The following is a 20,786-nucleotide window of genomic DNA, read 5'->3' on the forward strand; positions in this document are numbered from 1 at the left end:
GCTGCCAGCGCAGAGTCGAGAGTGGTCAAAACCACTTGAAATCAGAGTATTTTTGCAACTGTATTTTATTCCAGGGCTGTGACTCTCTGGCAAAACTTGTAACTTGGGGTTTCTGCTTCATTACCGTGATTCTGGTGGACCCAGACATTGCTCTGCCGTGGTACTTGCCAAGGTACCTGCTATTATTAATGTACTGATACCCTGAGGAGTGCAGCCCTGCAGAGCTGGGCTTCTGCACAGCTCCTGTAGTGCTAACTGTTCAAAATACTAATGTATTTACAGCTAGCTACTTAAACCTGGAGTATCATGACAGTGCTTTGAGGTTTTCCTAGGTAGAGCATTTATTATGGAAGGGCGTATTTCTGCAACCTCCAGGAGAAGGTCAGGCTCCATGGAAACAGGAGATCTGGATCTGTGCTCCCTGGGCTGCCAGCAGGCGACTGTGGGGTGGGAGCTGTTCAACCAGGAGAATGATCCTTATGTCCATAGCTACAAATCCAGGGAATGCTGTGGAGAGCAGCACAGCTGGGAGTTAGCTCTCCTGCTGGGAGGAATCCCCAGATTCCTGTTCTTCCGTTGAGAGCTCATAAAAGGAGAGTAGCAACTCCTCTGGAGTGAGGAGCAGGCAAAGAGCCCTGCTGTCTCCAGAAGAAGAGGGTGCTTTCAGAGCAGCTCACGTTGCTCCATGCAGCGTTCCTCAGGGGTCTTGGTGGGTGAGAGCCTTTTGTTACTATGTGCTTGTTATCCCAAACTTGACTTTGTCAGCAAGGAATTCGTGGCCTGTCTCCCTTGGGACATTGCAGGCTAGATTTACTCTTGGGCATAAAGCCATGACGTGACTACAAAAGCCAGCAGAGTTACTTTTCCTTATCATTTCCCAGTGGCCATGGAGGCATTGGATCTCAGATTAAGGGATGTTAGCGAGTGAACTGACGTTTTTAGTACCTGTCTTTCATGTGAGGACCAGTAGCTGTCTCTGATGGTCAAATGGAGATTGAAATAAGAATACTTGGAGACCGCAAGCCTTAGGTTTGGATTTTCAGGGTCACGCTGCGTTGGCCAAATTCTGTTTCTTTGAAGTTGGAGGTTTATCAAAATTGCCACCTCCCTGAGCAGTGACGAAGGAATTGCTCTCTGGAGACCTGCCCTGGGCTGGAGAATATAGACCTGGTGAGGCTGCTCTTTGTTCCAGCCAGTCCGTAGGATTGGTCTGTGAGCTGACTTGGTAATTCAGGTTGGAAACGATCCTCCATGACCCGCTGCCTCTCTCCATGCTGATACAAAGGGCCCCATCCATTCCTGGGAACGGGAAGAGGAGTTTGACCTTCCTTTGGGTGATCTCTGGCTACGCTGTGTATTACCCAGGGTAGGTAAAAACCCTGATGCTTTATTCAAGCTGCTTATAAGTAATGGGCTTAGGCAAAACAAGCAAAGTGCGTAGCTGAAAACTCTCCTGCTCCGGGTGGGTTTGAGGTGCTGGTCACTGTCGTAAAGGAGCTGATGCCCAGGGGCTGGAAGAGTTCTGGGCTTTGAAGGATGGTGTTTCACTGTCGATGAAGAGAAGAGTTAAATGTCTCCCTTATATAGGTGGCCCTAACAGCAGAAGAACAAACAAGGAGAGCAAGAAACTGATCAGGGAAATGGAGTAAACTAACTCGAAAGGTGTTCCACCTGCAGCTTTCTCTGTGCAATATTCTACCCCATTACAGCCCCACTTTTGGGCTCTTTTTATGTATTTCTGGCGTTGTTTTGGGCTTCATAGTCTCTTTTCTCCTGACTTTATCAGAAAGCATATTTGTGGCGAGCGTCTGTGAAAGGACCTGGCTTGCTGAGTAAATGTTCAACGTGGAAATGAGCTGCATGACCTTGGGGGGGGGGGGGGGGAGGAGGGAGGAAAGCTGAGAGAAATTCATAAAAAGCTGAAAAAAAGAAAAGAACAAGGAGGAGGGAGGGGAGAGGAGGAAAAGATAAAAGGCCTGGCCAGGCTGGAAGAAGTCACACAGGAGAGGAATAGTCTTTCTTGTTAAAGAACATGGACGTGTAGGATTAGACATCTCACAGAGGCCTGATTCTCAGCTGTGCTGAGCACTGACACTTGGAAAAATAGGCCCATTTAAGGTGACTCAAGTTGGGCAACAAAAGTCAGTAGTCACTTTAGATCATCCTGGCCTGGTTTCAGAAGGGTGAATTTTATCCCTGGCGAAAGGCCCGCGGGAGAGTTCTGTGTACTGTTCCTGTTCCCAGAATAGGACCTGGGGTGGCTCCTGGACCTCGTGCTGGTCCTTTGGGATAGAAGCCACTGTCCCCCAAGAGGGCTGAGCCTCTGCCTGCCCTCCCCTGGCAGAGGATAGCAGTTGCCGTGTCGCAGCCTGGTTGTTCTTGGGTTTGCAAACAGAGCCTGGATTGATCCATGGAGTTTGGTGGGAGTTGTGGGTGTCTGGGAGAGGAGCTGGATGGAGTGAGAGCCCCTGTCCTCAGTGCAAGGGTGGTAAGGAGCAGCAGTGCAGGTTTCCCCAGCACCCATAGGGTCTCTCTGGTGTGTGAGATTGAGATGTAGATACTTGCTTTTGGAAACTAGCAAGGATCTCGATTAGAAAAGACCACAAAAGCACTGTTGTGAGGAAAATACATAGAAAAATTGGGGTAAGATCATGCTGCCATCGCTACTGATGTGAGTCCAAGAGTTTGGGTTTCCATAACTGGCTCGTTTGTGCTTGAAGGTTTTTACTTCAGTCCCACGCCTAGTCCTGGATGATCTAAACTGGGTTTTAAAATGGTATTGCAGGGATTGAAGAGAGATGAGCACTGAGTTTCTGCAGGTCTGTGGTTTTTTCTGTACAGGATGTTCTTCTTGCATGTCCTTAGTGTTGTGATGACACCAGCACCGGGAAGCCCCTCGGTCCTGCAGCTGCAGCCATCAGCTCTCTGCTGCCCATCCATGAGTCGCAGGAGGGATCTGGGCACCCAGAGATCTGCTGGAACAAAAACCTTTGTGGTGGTCACCAGGCAGCCGATGGTTTCTGCTAATTTTGTATTGTTTGAGTGCATGAGAAAGGTTCAGAGGCATTTAGTATCCCCTTCCAGCTGTGTCACTGCTTCAGCTCCCCAAATTCTCTTCATTTTCGAGAGGAAAGTCTGACTTTACTGGCATCAGCACTTCAAACCTGCTGCAAACTAACAGAAGCATTTCGGAGTGTGGGGCAAGGGCTGTGCCGAGCCCTCACTTGTGTTGAAACAAGAGCTGATTGCCATTCTTTGCCTAAAACAAAAGAGCTGCACTAATGATCTTTGCATACACATCTTTACATTTTCCTTCCTTTGGGGGGGAGGGGGGGGGAATGATTTCTTTCCGTAAACCTGGAAATCGTAGGGTTAGGTTTTCATGGCTCTTATGGGAGAGCCCCGCGGCATGGTGAAGAGCTGGTTTTGATTTCTTTCCAGCTGGAGTGCGTGAAATAGTGGAGAAAAGTCGTGTTTAGAGATGACCTCAAAATAATTCCTGTAGCAGTGCAGTGTGATGTCAGACAGACAGTATGCAGCTGGGTGGAAGTGCAGACAGCGGGGCATGAGTGCCTGACACAGGGGAAAACCGGCATAAATAAAAGCCGTGAGTCCAAGGCTTTGGGAGGAACTAGAGCAAAGTCACCAGTGCAGATGCCAGGGCAAGGAACTGTAACTGTACATTTAATAGCTTTGGATGTTTGCTTTTATGTGACAGTTGCTGTTCAAGCAAACAGATTGGAGAATTCCAGACCTGCATGGATTTCAGGGGTTTTATTTCTATGTGTTCAGCACGGGACATGAGTGGGATGGGAGCACAGAGGGGGGTAAAGCAGCAGGAGGAAGGGCCCGGTGCCCTGCTCCTCCCTGCCTATGCACCCTGGTTTACCCACGTGTGTTCACTGAGCTGAGCCTTCCCCTCTTGCTCCTGTCTCCTGTCTCTGCCTTGAAGTAATTCATCCCCCAGACTCTGCTCCCCACTGCTCCTCGCATTGTCCCACGCTCCCAGGAGCATCCTCTGTCCCATTCCCGTGTCTGCACATCCTCTGCCTCCCCAGTGATGGACGATGGTGCCTGTCACTATCCTGCCTGGCCAGGGAGCTCTGCAGCCCCCTGTGCTGAAAGCCCCATCTGGAAAGCAAGGGGCTGTGTCCCATGTTCCTGCCCTGCCTGGATTCCCCTGTCTGGCTCCGGGCTTAGCTGAAGCTGTCCAGAGAGAACAGGGAGGCAGAGGCATGTTTTCCCAGTTTATTCTCCAAAAGGAAAGCCTGCAAGGGGTGAGGGGCAGGCTCCTTGCAGCGAAGGTGTTAACAAATAGCAGGTGATTAAACATGACAAGCAGTGACATTTCTGTGTGGGGTTCTCAGTACCAGCAATGCCAAGAATGAAGCTATAAACCCTGACATTTTGTGTTATGCACTGAGGTTTTTAATAGACATCTTTCTCTCCCTCCCCCCTGTTTATTTCTTTTATTCCTTTTTTCCTCTTCTGTCCCCTTCTCCCTTTCCCTCTCCTCTCTCTTCCTGACCCATCCCTGCCCCATCCCGAATGCCCCCCACCTCCTCTTCCCATCCCTCCCTCCCTGCCCTTATCTTTGCTCTCTTGCTTTACCAGACCCATTTGTATGATGGCCTTCACTTTTCCTTTTGTTCCTCTCTTCCTCCCTATTTTCTTGTTACACTTTTCCAAGCGTTTTCGTGGCGTCATTCCCCCTTCCTTTACTTTTTCTCTTCCTCCTCTTAACTCCGGTCTCTGCCATATGCACACACGCTCGCAGTCTTTCTCACACATCCTCACTCCCACACTTTATTGCACACACACCACCACTTCCAGCACACTTCCCTGCTCTCCCCCACACGCTCCCGCTCTCTCCTGCACCGTCTCTCACATGCGCTCGCACTTGCTCTTTTCTTTCTGTGCTTCCCCTCTCTTGCTCTTCTTTGTCTTTGTTACTCCCTTCTGCTGTCATCCTCCCTCTGTCTGTTCTTTTCCACTCTCTCCCCTTCTCCCTCCCTTGCCTTTCTCTTTTTGGGGCCTGATGTAATACCCTAACCATGGGCAGCCAGGCCAGTTGCTTGTCGGGGAGCAGGTGTCCCACCCCTGAGTGATGTTTTTGTTAATAACACTTTTGCCCTGACTCAGAAGCTGGCGTTTTGGAGATGGGTTGTTGGGGTTTTTTTTAAGGACAGGAGCTGAGGAGGCTGTGCTTTTGGGAACAGTTGCTGGGTTTGTACCAAAAGGACTGCAACAGTTGTTCTGCTGAGCGAGAAACGTTGGAACAACTGCAGATTCCCTCTCTCTCTCTCTCTCCATATCTATCCAAAGGGCATTTGGAGGTGACAACCAATGCACCGTCCCCCTTGCAGCCAGCTCTAATTGGAGCCAACAGGCTGCTGCTGGCTCTTGGCTTTAGGGATGGGGCACTCGTGCCACTGGAGTTGGCCTTCTGTATGAGAAAAGAACTTTCCTCTGCCTTTGTAGCTTCTCCTCATGGGGTTTTGGGCACAAAATGAGCAAGATGGGTGACCAGAGCATTCAAAGACAGCACAGAGCATTCAAACACAGAGCTCTCCTCCATATCACCAGGTCACCTCATCTCCATGGCTCAGTAGTAATAGCCCAACTATATGATCTGAGCATAAGAAAGTGGTCTTCAGGCACAGAAACACACAAGGGTTTGGTGGCAGTCATCTGCTCCCCAGTGCATGACCTGCCTGGCTCTCTCTGTGTAACCAGGCTGTGATCTCCTCCATGGAGAGGCCAGGGGCAGTGCGTGATGCTTTCCACTTGGCAGCATGCAGTGGCGTGGGCTGGCCCGTCAGAGCCTGTCTGCTCTGCTGAATCAGCCTGGCTGTCAGGACCAGGGTCTGAACCCTCCCCATCTGGCTGGCCTCGGCGACAGTCGCATTGCAAAAGCCATCATGGAATGTCGCTTGGGGACTTGAGGTATCTCCAGAGGCTCTTTGAGCTGCGCTGGGATTCCTTCTCATCCAGCTGCGGGAGTCTCTGCCTCTTCCCGGGTCCCTGGGGAGGATCTGTAGGGAGCTCCTGGAGGATTACCATGTGCACACGGTCGGTGCTGGCCACATCTGTGCTGGGAGCATCCAGGCCAGGCGAGAGGCTCTCATGGGTGGACAGCGAGGGCAGAGCCTGGAGCAGCTCCCATGTGCAGGAGGTCACTGGGGGCCCAGTGTAAAGGGCTCAGCAGGTATTTGAAATGAGTCCAACCTAAACTGCAGCTTCAGTCCCAGTATTTTCTCTTCCCTGACTCTGCAGTCGCTCTGAAAATCAAAATACTTCCCCCTCAAGACCCCGCCTTCCCATAAAAGTGCCTCTCCCTCCCTGCCCGCCCAGGTCTTATTGATCAAGCACCACAGACGGTGGCTGCAGCTTGAGTTGCCAAGTAGGGCAGATCGATAGAGACGTGGTGCGGGATTTTTGGCAGCTGGAACATCCATTTGTCCCTCCTCCCCTCCCACCATCCCTCCAGGAACCAGCCAGCATCACAGTGAAAGCAGAGCCCCATCCTTTCCTCTCACTTTGTCCTTTGTGTCCTGCACTGCAGAGCCTGAGTGTCCCCCATGTGCTGGCTCCGCCAGCCCCTCTCTGCTGCTGCCAGTGGCCAAGATCACCCTTTTGTACACTGGGGCAATCCCGTGGGTCATTCCAGCATCCCTAAGAGCAGGATTTGGCCTTTATTGTTTGCACAGTCTTTTTATTTAACAAAGGCTTCTTCTCTGCCTGGATCCCAGGTAAATTCCTTCTGCCCTTCTCCCTGCTGTGGCCCTCAGTGCTACTATACTTCCACAGATCGGGAAAGCACAGTGACATAAATGACTTCCTCAAGGCCAGATTGGGACTCAGAGCCAGGGTTGGGGTTAGGAACCACATTTCTCGCTGTCCTTTGCCAGTGCTCAGCCCCTTGGCTGTGGACCCAGGACAGTGCTTGCTACTTCCCTCAGGAGGCTTTCCAGGGTGTCCCATCTGTGCAGGTCCAAAAGCTATGGGCTGGTCTCCAGCGTGAACTAGGGGAACTGGAGGCAGAGGGGAGCAGTGGGGTGTTATGCAGGCAGCTTCCCTGCTCCATCATGTCAGGAGAGAGTGGTTAGCTCATGTAAGATGTCCTTAACCCCTGCAAACCCTCTGCCTACCAAACCGCTGGTAGGTGCCAAGCAAGCACCGCGCACAGTGAAGTTAATGAAATGAGTGTTTCGGGGAGGGGGGGTTGTAGGGAGGCTCTGAACTGCACCCTGGGGCCCTGGGTTTATTAATGGTGACCTGCCATTAAAGACTAAAGTGCTAACCTGGTCATATTTAGCAGCTTTCAATGGTATCCCAGTGGCCTCCGCCTGCAATATCAACTCCTGCCTTCCCCCCGCAGCCCCGGGCCAGCAGGAGCTGACTCCAGAGTTTCTCTGCTACGATGAGTCTGGTGGGCAGCACTAAGGAGTCTCTGCGCTGCTGCTGCTGCTGCCAGACAGATTTCCACCCCCTCCTGCTGCTCCGAGCAGCTTCCCCCTCTTACTGCCGGGTCTTGCCAGGGAGCACTTGGAAAAGAGGACCAAATCCTGGCATCTTCATGACTTCCTTTACTCAGACAGAGCCTGGGGGTCACTAGGAGGGGGAGATGTGCCAGTGTGAAGCTTGCAGGATTTGGCTGTGAAGGGGAAGCATACTCGGGCTCTGGAGAGTGCTTCCACAGAGCTCTCCGAGAAAGGGCTGGCAAATTACCCCTCCGAGGTGGCGGGTTGGGAGACGAGGCAGCAGCTCTGCCAGACCTGGTTAAAACAGGACTTGAGGCTCACAGCTTCAGGTCAGAGCAGGAAGCTGCTCTCCCTGCCTCTGTCCTTCTTGCTGCTGTCCAAGAGGGGCTTGGAAAACCCAAGCATGGGGGGGAATGTCCCCTAGGGGACAACAGCAGTTGGATATTGCAGTGACGGGCACTTCAGAAAGATGCTGGGGGCTGCTGCTGGTCCAGGCAGGGTTCAGTGTTAGCAGAAGGAAGGAAAACCTCCAGAGTCTCCTTGAAGCTAATTCTGCTCTTGATGCCTCCCCAGAAGCAAGATCCTGCTGTGCTCTGTGTGCCAACTGAGATTATTGCCTTCCCTGATCACTTCTTCCTGGATTAAAAACTCAGCACAGAGTAGTTTGCTGTGTATTATTCCAGGATACCCGCTAGAAGCTCCACATGGTGCTGACCGCGGCAGAGGAACTGGGGAATCACAGGGCATCTCCAGCTCGGGCTGCTCAAGGTGGGAGGTGGGGATGTGCCTGTCCCCTCACACCTCTGTTTTGCTGGGGATGAAGGCACAAAGAGCGAGGCCATAAGGGATTTTCCTCTCTCCAGCAAGCCCTGTAAACCACAGCTCCCTCATCCTCACACCCCTGCCCTCCGTGTGGGCACGTTTGTCAGTGTGGGCTTCAGGCCATTCCCCATCGGAGCCAGCGAGGGCAGGGGCCTTGTTCCAGCGCAGGGCTCCAGCCTCCCAGCAGGACGAGTGCCGGTTTGGCAGCCAGGCTGGGGGCAATCCTCGCTCTCTCATTTGGCTCTGTGCCCCAGCTGATCCGCAGCCAGGGCTTGCTGTAATCCCTACATCCTGTTGCAGGTCCTTAATCAGCTGGAGCCAGCCTGGAAAAGAAACAACAAAAACCCAAACCCCAAACTGTTGTGGTTAAAGCTCCCCACACTCCGGGGTGGTGGGGAGGAGTGTGCAGCAGCATTCCCGGGCTCCAGATGGGAGGCTGGAAGGAAGAGCTGGGAGAGATTGAGCTCCCTTGCTAGGGATGGACACAGAGAAAAGGGTAAGTGTGTGTTTCTGCTGGGGGTTCTCAGCAGGACCCACTGCTTGGTGTTCCCCTGCATGTAGAGTCTGGGTTTGAAGCATTGGTTTCTCCTGTTCTCCCTCCACCAGCACAGCCAGGGATGTTCTTCCCTTCTTACTGGGCAGGCTTGGAAACTCTCTGGGTTGTTGTTTTTTTTCCCATTTAATGCATAGAATAACACTGATGGGTCTGAACAGCTCCAGCCAGGCGACGAGGGGAAAGAATAACAAGCTCCTGAATGTCAGGCGAAATTATGGGCCATTGCTATTTAGGGTGAGTCTGGTGGATTTAGGGCCTCTCTGTTCTATTGTCCAGCTGCTCTGAGCATTGGAGCAGGCGAGACACAAGTCGGGAATTTTATTGCAGAGCATGTGCAGGGGAAGGCTGGTTCGGAGCATTTCCGGAGCTGAACAGCAGCGGTGGGGGATAGTTTCTGTTGGGAAGTTGGTAAGATGTGATACTGGGAGAAGACATGAAGCTAGAAGTCCTGGAGAAGAGTTCAAGGCCAGGTTGAACAGGGCTTGGAGCAACCTGCTCTAGTGGAAGGTGTCTAGCAGATTAGTTTTAAGGTCCCTTCCAACCCAAACCGGTCTGTGGTTCTATGAGAAGTGGTCATCCAGCAGAGAAGAGAGCCTCTTTGCTTCCTGCTCCTCATCAGGGTTCAGCTCATCAAACTCCCCAAGTCCATGTAGCGTTGGTCTCCATCCATCGGACCTTTTCTGGTTGTCCTGCTCCTGCTCTCAGGGCAGACCCTGCCGGTCCTCATTCTGCATCTCGTGAGCACATGGCTGCTCAGCCCCTCATCTTCTCACCTATCTCTTGTGGAACATGCAGGGAGGTAGTTTGTATGAAAGACAGTCCATAAATGTGTCTATTGAACGGGGATTAGGGGTTTTGGTGCCTTCTCTTGGATTGCTTTTGGCTGGTGCTGGTGGTGTAACCAGGGCTGGCGCTGTGCTCAGGGCCTGCCATGTGTTGGGGGAAGGGCCCACATGAGCAGTGTAAGGGATGAAGACAGTGTTATACAGCAGGATGGAAATGGGTCGTCCATGGGAAAGTGAAGCCTGCACGAGCCCTGAACAGGGTGTTTCCTGAGCTTCCAGATATTGGCAAATACATTATGTGCCATGCCAGGGTGGGGAGGAGTTGCAGGGAGTAAGGAAGCTGTTCTTGCCTGGCTGTCTTCACAGGCGTGAGGCTCGGCAGGGTGAATTCTTTGCTTCTTTGGGGCTCTTTTTATTTGACCGGATTAAAAAGCCTATTTGAGTTTCTTAAACCATTTAATCTAAAATCCCCAGGTAGATGCGCCATTGGATTCAGTTTTAAGCTTATAAACAAAATAGGTCTGTGTTTGCCTCTTCTTCGTTTTGTTCTAAAGCAGCAAGGGTTTGACCTGTCCTCCCTGGAGTCGGGACAGGGGGGGTGGTTAGGCTTCTTGTGCTTACCATAAGCATCCCCTGGAGCTTTCCGAGGGCTAGGAAGGTGCAGAGACCAAGGTGCTGGTGTGACCTTCCTGCAGCTCCAGGTTCAGTACCTACGTGGAGCGTGGAGTGTACATAGAATCCCGTTGCTCTGCAGGCAGTGTGGGGAGATGGGAAAGGAGGAGACCATAGGAAACTGGGGGACATGGGAGGGAACATGCTGCAGTGTGATCCACCAGAGCAGTCTGGGTAATTCTTTCCAGTTCCTGTGGTCCTTTGAGAGGAGCTGGTTCTGCTCCTCCACTTCCAGTGTACCCAGCTCCTTCCAAGGTTTCCTCCTGCACCCATCCTCTCCACCCGCTTGGAGTTCTTGTCTCCTTTCCAGCTCTGTATAGCTTTATTGCTGCCACTCCCTGCTCTTCTGAGGAGGTTTCATGGATGTGAGGCCAGTTGGGACTGCGATCAGATCAACCCAAACTGGGACAGTTCATGGTTTGCGTTTGCAGCAGAGAGGTGCTAAAGGTGCCTACAGGAGCTACAGGAAAGTCACAGCTCCGTGGTCCACCGTGCTGTGTTTCTGACAGTGGCTGGTGCCAGATGCTCTGAAAAAAGGTACCAAAGCCCATAGCAGGCAGATGTAAAATGATCTGCCCCTGTGTCCCCTCGATGCCCTTTCCATATGTCCAGCAGAGAACAACTTGAGTTAGTGGTGCCTGCATGGATGTGTGGGATGACAGTGGCAGCACTTGGTCCAGCCCAAGCAGGAGATGTGTCCCTCTTCCACATCTCATCCCCAGTGCTGGCAGCTGCAGCAGGAATCCCAGCAGAAGGAAGCTGTGTGCTATCCTAGCTTCCTCATGCAGCCATGGAAATGCTGGTTCCAGCATGGCCAGAGGAAGGCCATGAGGGCAGGCTATCCTTCTCGCCTCTCATGGTCTGTGCTGTGAGCAGAGAGGCCTCCCATGCCCTTGGCTTCTAAGGAACTGCTTTATGAAAGGGGCTGGTGGGAACAAGACTGTATCCTTCTCCTCCCCCCTTCTCCCAAGGAGCTGGAGACAGACAGAGGGACAGGCATCTGTCCGATGGCAGCTTGGATAGGAGGGAGCCCTGTTGGCTTTGCCGAGGGAGCCTCTTTCTATATGGAAATGAAGAATTTAGGCTAATGGAGCTCAACCATCTCTAATTTTGCGATGGCAGGAGGATTTTGATTGAAAGTAATTAAGCAAGCTAGCTGTAAAATTAATTAAAGCAAAAGGGGGGGATTTTTTTATTGGATTGGATAGCGATATAGCGGCTGTCAAATGGGGGACGGATGGGGGTGACCTGAATTCTCTGCCCTCCCTCCTCCCACTCGGGACGTTTATGTCACTTTAATCTCCTTACAGCGGCTGGTGTGCATTTGTTTGAAATAATCAAGGAAATATGGTCAGAAATTGTCAGCTTTCAGATCTAATTTACCTGACAGCCCTGCGCGGACCAGTAAGCCTCTGTGTGCGTGTGTGTGTGGTGCATGCGACTGTGTGGTCATGGAGGACTCCTTGTCTCCCTTCTCCCCCCTTTCTCTTCATCCTGTCGTCTCTTGATTCCCAGCAAAAATACTTGTGGCACATCTGGGACCACCCAGTGCCTCACAGGGAAAAGGAATAAGTTTGGTAATTTTCCTGCGGTCCTTTCTCCACCCCCAGCTCCCATCATTGCCTCCTCCCAACCTGCTGCCTCATCCTTGCACCATAACCAGCTTTAGGGTTTAGGCAATATAGGATTATGGGGAGGTGGCTGTAATTCTTTATTCCAGATGGCTGGCAACTGCTAAACCCACTGTCACAAGTACCGAGTTATAAAAATACTTAAATTAGGCCCTTTGTTTCAGCCCATGTCCCTGCCAGGCAGCTCTTCCCGTGTCCTGCCAGGAGCTCGGCTTGCATGGGACAAGTTGGGGACTCGAGTCAAGACTATAATGGTGTTGGGGAGAGGCTTTGGACTCACACCTATCTGGATTCCCTTGCTCAGCTCCATCTGCTGCTTTTTGCCTTTAGCACTTGAAGAGAGATGCTGCAGTAAGAGCTAGGCATGGCTTGGTGTACGTGCGTGCTCACTTAGCAGGTGAAGGTCCTGATCCAGGGGCATAAGAATTACATTATCATATATCTTACTCGGGGATGCACACTCCTGACAGAGATCCAGGTTCCCCCTCTGAACCTAACCCTGCAGGTGCCTGGAGACCTGAGCTCAATGTGATAGAGACTGGGGAAGAAGGGAGGGCAACTGCTGTAGGTTCAGCGTTCCCTTAGAGCTGCCCTGGTGCCTCACATCTGTCCTGCTACACTGGCTCTTAGGGTTATTATTTATTATTTATTCATTAAGTGCTGACAGAGTTGGGGCTTTTGTTTGTTTTGTTTGGGTCTCCATTTAGAGGCCTTTGCTGAGACAGATTTCAGTGCCAAGACCTCAGGCGCTTTTACAATTACAGCCCGTGATCCTATTGTATTGTTTATGTAATGACTCTCAATCCCAAGGGATTCTGCAGCCTTTCTTAGACGCAGCACCCAGCACCTGGCAGGGAGAGTGCAGGGCAAGTGCTGGCCCCTGGTGCCAAGGAAAAGCTCTGGGCTTTAAGTGCTAGGGGACCATTAATACGTAGGCTGGTCCTTGCTGCAAGGATCCGCATCCAGGGAAGTTGATTAAGCTGCTTCAGAAGGAGGAGCAGATGATTCATCCCTGCCACAGTCTGCGTGGTTGTGGCATGTCTTGGTGGCTCAGACCTGGTGCTCTGGCTCTTGAGTGTCCGCAGGCTTGCCAGTCTGTCTCCAGTACAGTGAGCTGAGTGACTGTTCTTCATGGGCCAGCTTATGTGACCCATTCCCTGTGTGTCCCAGAGCTCCAAACCATCTCAGCACTGAGACTGAAGCTTTCACCCTGTGATTTAGGTGTATGGAGGGCACCTCACCACCTCTGTAACCTGCTGGACATGGGTAGGACATGGTCTAGTCCATGGCCAGCTGCATGTGGCTATGCTGAGGTGGGTGATAAGCTCAGCACCATGATTCCTGTGTTTAATTCCTGCTTTGCCACTGATTTGCTTTGTATCTGTAGCCATGCGAATGCCTATCTTTGTGCCAGTGCTTCCTCATCAGGATAATGGGTATAATTAGGCTTCTCTGATTGAAGATAGCACCCAATGCTCAGTGTGCTGGCAGGGTTTTCCCTTTTGTTTAAAAGTCCTTTCCAAAAAAAGGAGGTAAGACCCGATTCTGGAGTGCTGGTTCCCAGATTGTATTCCAAATACATGCAGATTAGAATCTCTGACAATATCAAACCCTTTCCTTGTGGGATAGAGCTGCTCTGAAGTGTTGGCTTCCTATAAACCCAGCAGAAGGAGAGTTAGGTGAGGACCAAGTGCTTCGAAGCACTCAGCCTCCTCTGTATTCAGCAAAATATGGGGATTGCAGGTTGCGGCACTTCTGATCTTCTGTGTTAATTACAAATAACAGAATGTAATATCAAGAATAGCCTAAATAATTTCATGGCCTGTTAACCAAGAGAGCTTGAATTCTGGGATGTGGACCAAGCTACCACTGATAATGGTGTATAAAGTCAGTGGTGTTTGGAAGAAGGGTCATACTGTGGTGGTTGCTTGTGTAGATTGCAAGACCAGATGATTAAGAGTGCATTAGATAATTTTCTAACATAACATTCCCTACAGGCAGTTACTGGCATTGCTGTAGAGGCCTCCTGAACGACGTGTTGGAAAAGGAAGTGCACAGGACAGTCTTTCTGCACTGTGAAAATATTTGAGACCCCCATGCAAAGCTGTGCTCTGTGCTGACTCCAAGGCTCCTCAGACATGGCCGAGGAAAATGCACGTGAGTGCTGACCTGGGGGCACCTTCTCTTGTTCTGTTTGCACCTACTTGTACCTGTTCAACATACTTTCTCTCTCAAGCACTGCCACTCTCACTGCAAATGAGCCTGGAGAGGCCCTGACTCCAGCACAGCCAGGAGCTGGAAAACATCCTGTAGTTGGGTGAATGGGATGAAAAGTTCAGATTTGGGTGGTGTGTCTTTCTCTCAGTTTGATGTGAGTGGCAGTGGAAAGGCATAAGCTCAGTTCTCCCATCACTGACATGGTGTCAGCTGGGAAAACCAGCTCTGAGCTTAGCAGAGTGACATGAGCAGAAGAACAGCCAGAGAGGGATCGAGCCTGGTGGGATGGAAGGGGAGAGCTGGGCACCAGGCTGAGAGCATCTGGGGTATCTGACATGTTGATTTTGCTTGCTAGTTCTCAGGACTGGAAATGAACTGCTCACCCTCAGTCTGTGGGGCAGGAGAGTCCTTCAGAAAGCGGATGGGCAGCTCAGCTCACATCAGTGCAGAGAAACCTTGGGAATGTGCAGAGATCTCCAGGAGTGAGGCATGGCAGGGACACCTTTCCTGGGGAGTAGTTCAGGCCATGGAGCTGCTGGCTCTCACACACTGGAGCACCTTGCTCCAGTACTGAATCCTGGATGCTGTTCCTGTGCATCCAGCTGGCTTGGGGCAATGAGGGGAAGGAAAAGCCGGAGCCAGTGGCTCAGCTGATCAGGGGGTTTCAGGCGGAGGTTGCCCTGCCTGGCTTGCAGTGGATTCAGGGGCCTTCTGTAGAAACTGTCTCAAGAGCAAGTCTGAACAAGTCAATTACTCTTCCTTTCCGTAATTTCCCATGGAGGCAGAGAAGCCACTGAGAAAATAAAAACATTGCAATGGAAGGTTTGGGGATAAGAGGGCATTAGTGTGGCTGGCCAAACAAGGGTGTGTTTGGTGATGTATCTGTCATCCCATTTACATCGCTGGCAGTGGGACCTGAGGCCCTCATGAGGATTCAGGACAGGCTTTTGTGAAGACACGCTGAGCAGTGAAGTGGGTGCTGAACAGGGTGCAGGGCAGTGAGGGGGCATGGAGAGACAAGTGTCACACTTGCAGATGAGCTGCTGGGGCCCAGTTAAATCACAGATGTAAAGAAAATGGGCATCAGCATGTCTCCCACTCACCTCTCCCTTCCCTTCTTACCATCTGACATCCTCACTGGAGCACTATGCAAGTTGATCAGTTTGCACCAGAATGCAGTAAAATCACTGAGGTTGCCAAGGTCCTGGTTTCATTAATTCTGAACCTTATATGCCAGCCCCATGTCCTATGGAGAGAGCAAAGCCTGGGAAGTGGGTTGTTCAGCAAGCCCAAGGGCAGGGACTCGATGGTGTTTGTGGTGGGAGGGCAGGAGTAGCAGAGCAGTCAGGATCCCTTCTCAATATTTGTGGCTGTTCTCCTGTTGATGGATATTTGTCAGTAAGTGATCGTGTTGAGCTGGATACCACTGAGCTGCTGGAAGTAGAATGAGACTTGTTGACTTGGAGGAGCTTGAAATGTGTCTTTGCCCTGCAGTGCCAATATAGCAGCTGCAGAAACAAGCTGGTTAGTTCTCCATTGAGAAAGCAGAGTTCTCCTTACTACTGAGGGAACTGAAGAGGAATCCACTTGATGGACTGCTCCGAAGCCAGCCCTGTGGCATTTGGAGTACATTTTCATTGCAGAATGCATTTGCAGGACTGAGCTGGCAGGTTCACATCCTGGAGGTGTGAGCAGGCACTTGGGTGACTGGTACTGGTGAGATACTGGGGTTTCTGAGGGCATCTCCTGGTGTTGTTCATAGAGCTGCTGCAGACTCCATTAGCAGCAGAATCTGGGAGAATTTTCCTCCTCCTGCACCCCAGCAGAGGAGGGAAGGGGAGCTGTGGGGACACTGGGAATAGCTGGTGCTGGATGGGCTCCACATGTGTCCTTGCAGCAGTGGGGCAGCTCCGCAGCCTGGGTGAGAGCCACACTGCTCCTCGCTGGGCTGTCCAGCAAAGCACCAGAATTGAGGGACAGCTTTATGGGAGGCAGCACTCCCCAAGTTCACTCTGCACAGGAGATACACCCTTACGGAGCTGTCTTTTTATTTGCAAACTGAGCAGTTGTACTGGAAGAGATTTAGCAAACATGGGACTGCACAATGCTGTGTGTATTGAGTCACACATCAGGGCTAGAGCCAACGAGCACTGTGAGCTACTGAGGCAAACATTTGAGAATAGTTACAATAGGCACCAAAAATATCTTCAAATGAGATCTTTCTGCATTGCTGCATGTAACAGGGAGGGTACAGGGAGGTAACAGGGAGGGCTGACAACCTAAGCTTAAACTCTACCCACATGCTCTAGAGCTCATCCTGGGCAAGGGAGGTGACTGGAATGGGAACAAAACAGAAGGAAAGCAGTCTCGTTCCTATAAAGGAAGCCTTGAACAGCCAATTTCACATAGGTTGGAGAAGTTCTGCTCTGGTGGGAGAGTCAATGTTGTGGTCCCGCATAGCGAGTTAGGCTCTAGTGTGTGGTGCTGTGGTCCTGACTGACTATGTTTCAGGAGGGAATGACCCCAGAATTCCTAACACACTGTTGGATCTGCAGCTCAGAGCTCCCCACACCTGCACAGGATCAGCCCCTATGAGCCCCTATTCTGTCTGGTTTCCAAGCTCCCAAGCAAGGGGGCTGCTCTTGGGGTCTCTTGTAGAAGCTCTCCCTGTTGCAAGATTTTCCCAGGTGTTTGCTCTGTGGTTGCTGTTTCCTCCCTGCCACTCTCTTTTAAAGTAACGGAGCTACTTCCCCAAATCCCAGGTCTTGTTTCAGACACACAATTCCCCAAATTTTGGGGGCTTGTCCAGGCTACCTCAGCACAATCAGAGAACAGGGAGGCTCTCGGTGCTGTGTGGCACATACACAGATGCAGGCCTGGTGGTGAGCACCAATTCCAAGTGGCCCTTCAGCATCCCCCCTTCCCTCTCACTGTTGTCTGCTGCTCTCTGCACCCTGGTGCTGGGATCATACCTTTGAGCACACCATCTCTCCCACTGGTTTTGCAGGCGTGTTTTCTGCCAGCGCAGGGCACTGAAAAGTGCTGGCACTGCCAAAAACCCTGTGTGCACTACGACTCCCCAAACATCCCTTTATTTTTATTGTTCTGTTAATTACTGTTTAAACTTTAATAAGTCACTTCGTCAGGAGGGGGGACCTGCAGTGAGGTTTCTGTGCAAACACTGGGCCCGGCAGTGACTCTAGTGTAACATAACCCTTTATACAATGTGGGAATGTTTAGACTGTAACAGAAACTTGTTATTTTAATGACAGTTAAAGGGGGAAAAAAAAGAAAGGAGCGAATGAAAAAGGGAAGCAAGTTTGTTGGGGAAATGGCTCATCTCAATCTCTCTGTCTGGCCTCTTTTCTCTTGGCTTTAATGAGAGCTGGATAAGAAGGCTTTATGGCTTCTGCTGGAGCAAGTCTTGTTCCCAGAGATGCCCTACACAAGGCAGTATGTGGTCCCCTCTGTTCTGCAGGGTAAGGCTAACAGCAGAGAGATGCTGATGGAAGCAACATGGCTTGATTTTGCTCAGAGGCAGCAGCAGATGCCTAAAGCCAATTTGAGCTCAGTCTAATTATTCTGACCCACACAAGAGACTTTCCCCTTCAATTCAGAGCTTCTTCCACCACTGAAGTTTTTAAGTAGCTATGCTGAAGCAGATGCTGGTGTGCCATAGATAAGAGGGTCCAACATCCCATGGAGAAATGGACCTTAAAGCTATATTTTTCCTTATTTTGACTGGTCATCACTCAAAAGGAGGAACCATTATGGTTATGAGAGGGGGACAGGGAGAGAGAGAACCCGGCTCATACTCTTGGCAGTGGGAGGCATCCTCGAGTTTGGGTTGTGACTGTGACATCTGTATTGCTTTGAGGTAGTGGAGAGTGCCTGTGCAGTGGCGGATGTCCCTGCACCACAGCACTCAAGTCACCTCCAGGTTTGGCGTGGCTATATTTAGCACTCACTATAGACAAGACCATATAGAGTGATATATACAATCTGAAAACCTTCAACTCCTGCTGACCTCTCTGCTGCTACAGTGAAATCCCCAAAATCTATCCTGAGGAGTGATGCTAGACTGGGAGACGGGAGATCTCCCACCTTTTCCCTGACAGGTTCCATGTTTCCCCCTCCCGAAGTTGGTCCCAGGCAGTGCCAGTCCTCTGGGCAGCACAGAACTTTGGAGGGGTGGTTGGAGGGATGTGGGGTGTAAGGAACTTTTGCTGGAAGCAGTCTTTCATAGCATCAACAACCTTGCTTGGGTGCAGCTCATTGCCAGGAATCCTTTTCCTCCATCCAGAGATCCTCTCTTCTCTTTGCTGATTTTCTGACCAAAACAAGCCTGGGGGACTTGCATTCTATAAAGCTTTTCGGTGAGGGCGAATGCAGGGTGGAGTGGGAGGGGATGGAGTCATGGGCCCCCGGGGACTGTGTTTCCCCAGTGGGGGAGCATGCAGGGAGCAGGCCAAAACGGTTCATGCTTTCCTGGCCCGCTGCTGGGTTGTGATTGTTATTGATTGGGTTTGCTGTTCTCGGCACTTTGTGTTTTTCCAGCTGAGCATTGGCTTGCCCCTTAGTTTTTTATTTTTTATATATTATTTTCCCCTCTGCTTTAGTTCACATATCCACAGACATCACACACGGGACAGGCCATAGATGAGGTGAGCCTGCAACCAGGGCTGCACAGGCCGGGAGTGTGCTGGGGTCTGTGTGAGGTACCAGTAACATGCAAGCCTGCTGTCAGTAGCATTAAATTCACAGGTCTGTGTTATCTCTGGAAGTGTGGCATACTAAAAGGTAAAGAAATCTGCTCTTGTAGAAGAACCAGCGTCAGGGCTTCGTGTTGAAGCGAATCGTAGGAACATGCACAGGGACTTCCCACGCTTGGGCACGTACAATGTGTATCTGGCTCAGGGTGCATAAGCTTCAGCCCCAAAGACAGAGGGCCAAGGGAACTGTTAGCTGGAGAAATAGTTTTGTTTCATTTCCAACGTGTGGTTGTAACTTCCCACTGATCCCCTTGTATTGGCCGCTCCAGTCGTGTGCTTGTGTCCCTCCTCCACAGAGCTGCGCCGGCTCACGGTGCCAGTCCCTTTAGGAATGGCATTTTCCAGGTTCCTATGTGAGGCTGAACATGTCCCAGCTGCAAAAATAACCGGTCTATATACCCTGTGGAAACAGGAGCAGCAGCGACACATCTGTCGGGTCTGGGCAGAGCCAGCTTGTAACTCATGCCCCAAAGGGGCATCGGGCACTGCAGGCTACTTGTCAGTGTGCAGAAACCCAAAATAGAGACCGTGGGGAGGACTAGCCCATTGGTGGGGCGAAGCTCTGCAGTGGGCAGAGCAACAGATACCTCTGGGCCTCTTGTAGGTGGGTTCCATCAAGACATTAATATTGACTGGCTGCTCTAGACCAGCTGCGGGGCACCCCTGACCCCAGAGCCGCATCCCCCCAGTCCCCTCTGTGCCCCTCTCCGTGGCCGGTGGGGTCACTTTGGTTGGAGAGCACAAGCTGAGCTCAAGGATAGAGCCCCCTGGACGGAGCCAAGGAGCCACTGGATAAAAACCGCTGAGGTTTTCCTTTTCTGTACAGCGCGTTTCCCTAAATTGCCTTTGACTGTGTGCATCGCTAATGAAAGTTTATGCCCTTGTTAGAAGGACAGGCAGGTCCGTTCCAGTTAGGGCTGGGTCTATCCTTCTGCCAACTGCCCTCCCCAGCACACACACACACACACACACACACACACACACACACACTCTCTCTCGCTCTCCCTGGTGAATAAGTGGAGGCTGTTATAAAAAAAAAAAGGGGAAAAAAAAAAGAGGAGGGGAAAAAAATTTCCATATTTGTGTAAGTTGCTTTAAAAGCATTTTATCATGTCATAAAAAAAAGGGAAAGTACTCTCGGAAATTGATCCTGCACACGAGCCCATTGGACAGAAGGACGTCGGGATGTTAATGGCTATTTTGCTCCAGGGTGGCTTATTAAAAAATTTATACATAAATGCTTAAAATTGCATAAATTATTAAAAATAAAAAAAAATAGTAAGCAATTTGCAATCCCGATCCACTTTTCCTCTTTTTTTTCTTTCCCTCGTCATCCTTTTCTTCCATTCTTTCTTCCCCCTCTTCTCACCCTTGTCCCTTCCCTGTCTGAAAATGCAGTGTGTCCAAAATTGTACATGGATGTGTGTAAAATAAAGAGGATTTTAACTGTGACCCGCCACCGGCCAGCGGAGCCGAGTACGAGGGGGGAATAACAGCAAAGAAAGAGAGGGGAGAAGCAAAAAGAAAAAGAAAGAAAGAAGTTTGGATATGATGAGTGTTTCTCGCAGGCGTGGAATGTCACCCACATATCCTGGAGATTGTACTGGGGAGGTTTATGATGGTTTCCCATTGATTTGTTTCCCCGACGCAGCTGCCGACCTCTATTGAGGGACAAACATAATCAGCACTGACGCAAATTAGATGGTTATTCGTTTTGAAAATTGACAGAAAAACAATAAAAAAGATGAAATGCTCCCAAATCAATAGATATAATGAAATTCAAATAATCCGAGAGATGAGGTCTCCATGGCAACTGATAATGTGGAAAAGAAAACAATTTAATAAAG

At 50.8% G+C, this 20,786-nt stretch overlaps 1 protein-coding gene across 2 annotated transcripts in view; it reads left to right on the forward strand.

The window, feature by feature from the left end:
* Positions 1-20,786, forward strand: part of CASZ1 (castor zinc finger 1) — a 163,793-nt gene that overhangs the window by 84,070 nt on the left and 58,937 nt on the right. The window contains exon 1 of one of the 2 annotated variants that reach the window (XM_030507632.1): positions 13,997-14,107. The exons of the other annotated variant lie outside the window; for it this stretch is intronic. Coding sequence (XP_030363492.1) covers positions 14,089-14,107 — 19 coding nt within the window. The 5' untranslated portion in view covers positions 13,997-14,088. Of the gene's footprint in view, positions 1-13,996; positions 14,108-20,786 lie in introns of those variants that run through there. 2 annotated transcript variants of the gene reach the window in all.

The sequence above is a fragment of the Strigops habroptila genome, chromosome 16, assembly GCF_004027225.2.
Source record: "Strigops habroptila isolate Jane chromosome 16, bStrHab1.2.pri, whole genome shotgun sequence".
Taxonomy (NCBI): domain Eukaryota; kingdom Metazoa; phylum Chordata; class Aves; order Psittaciformes; family Psittacidae; genus Strigops; species Strigops habroptila.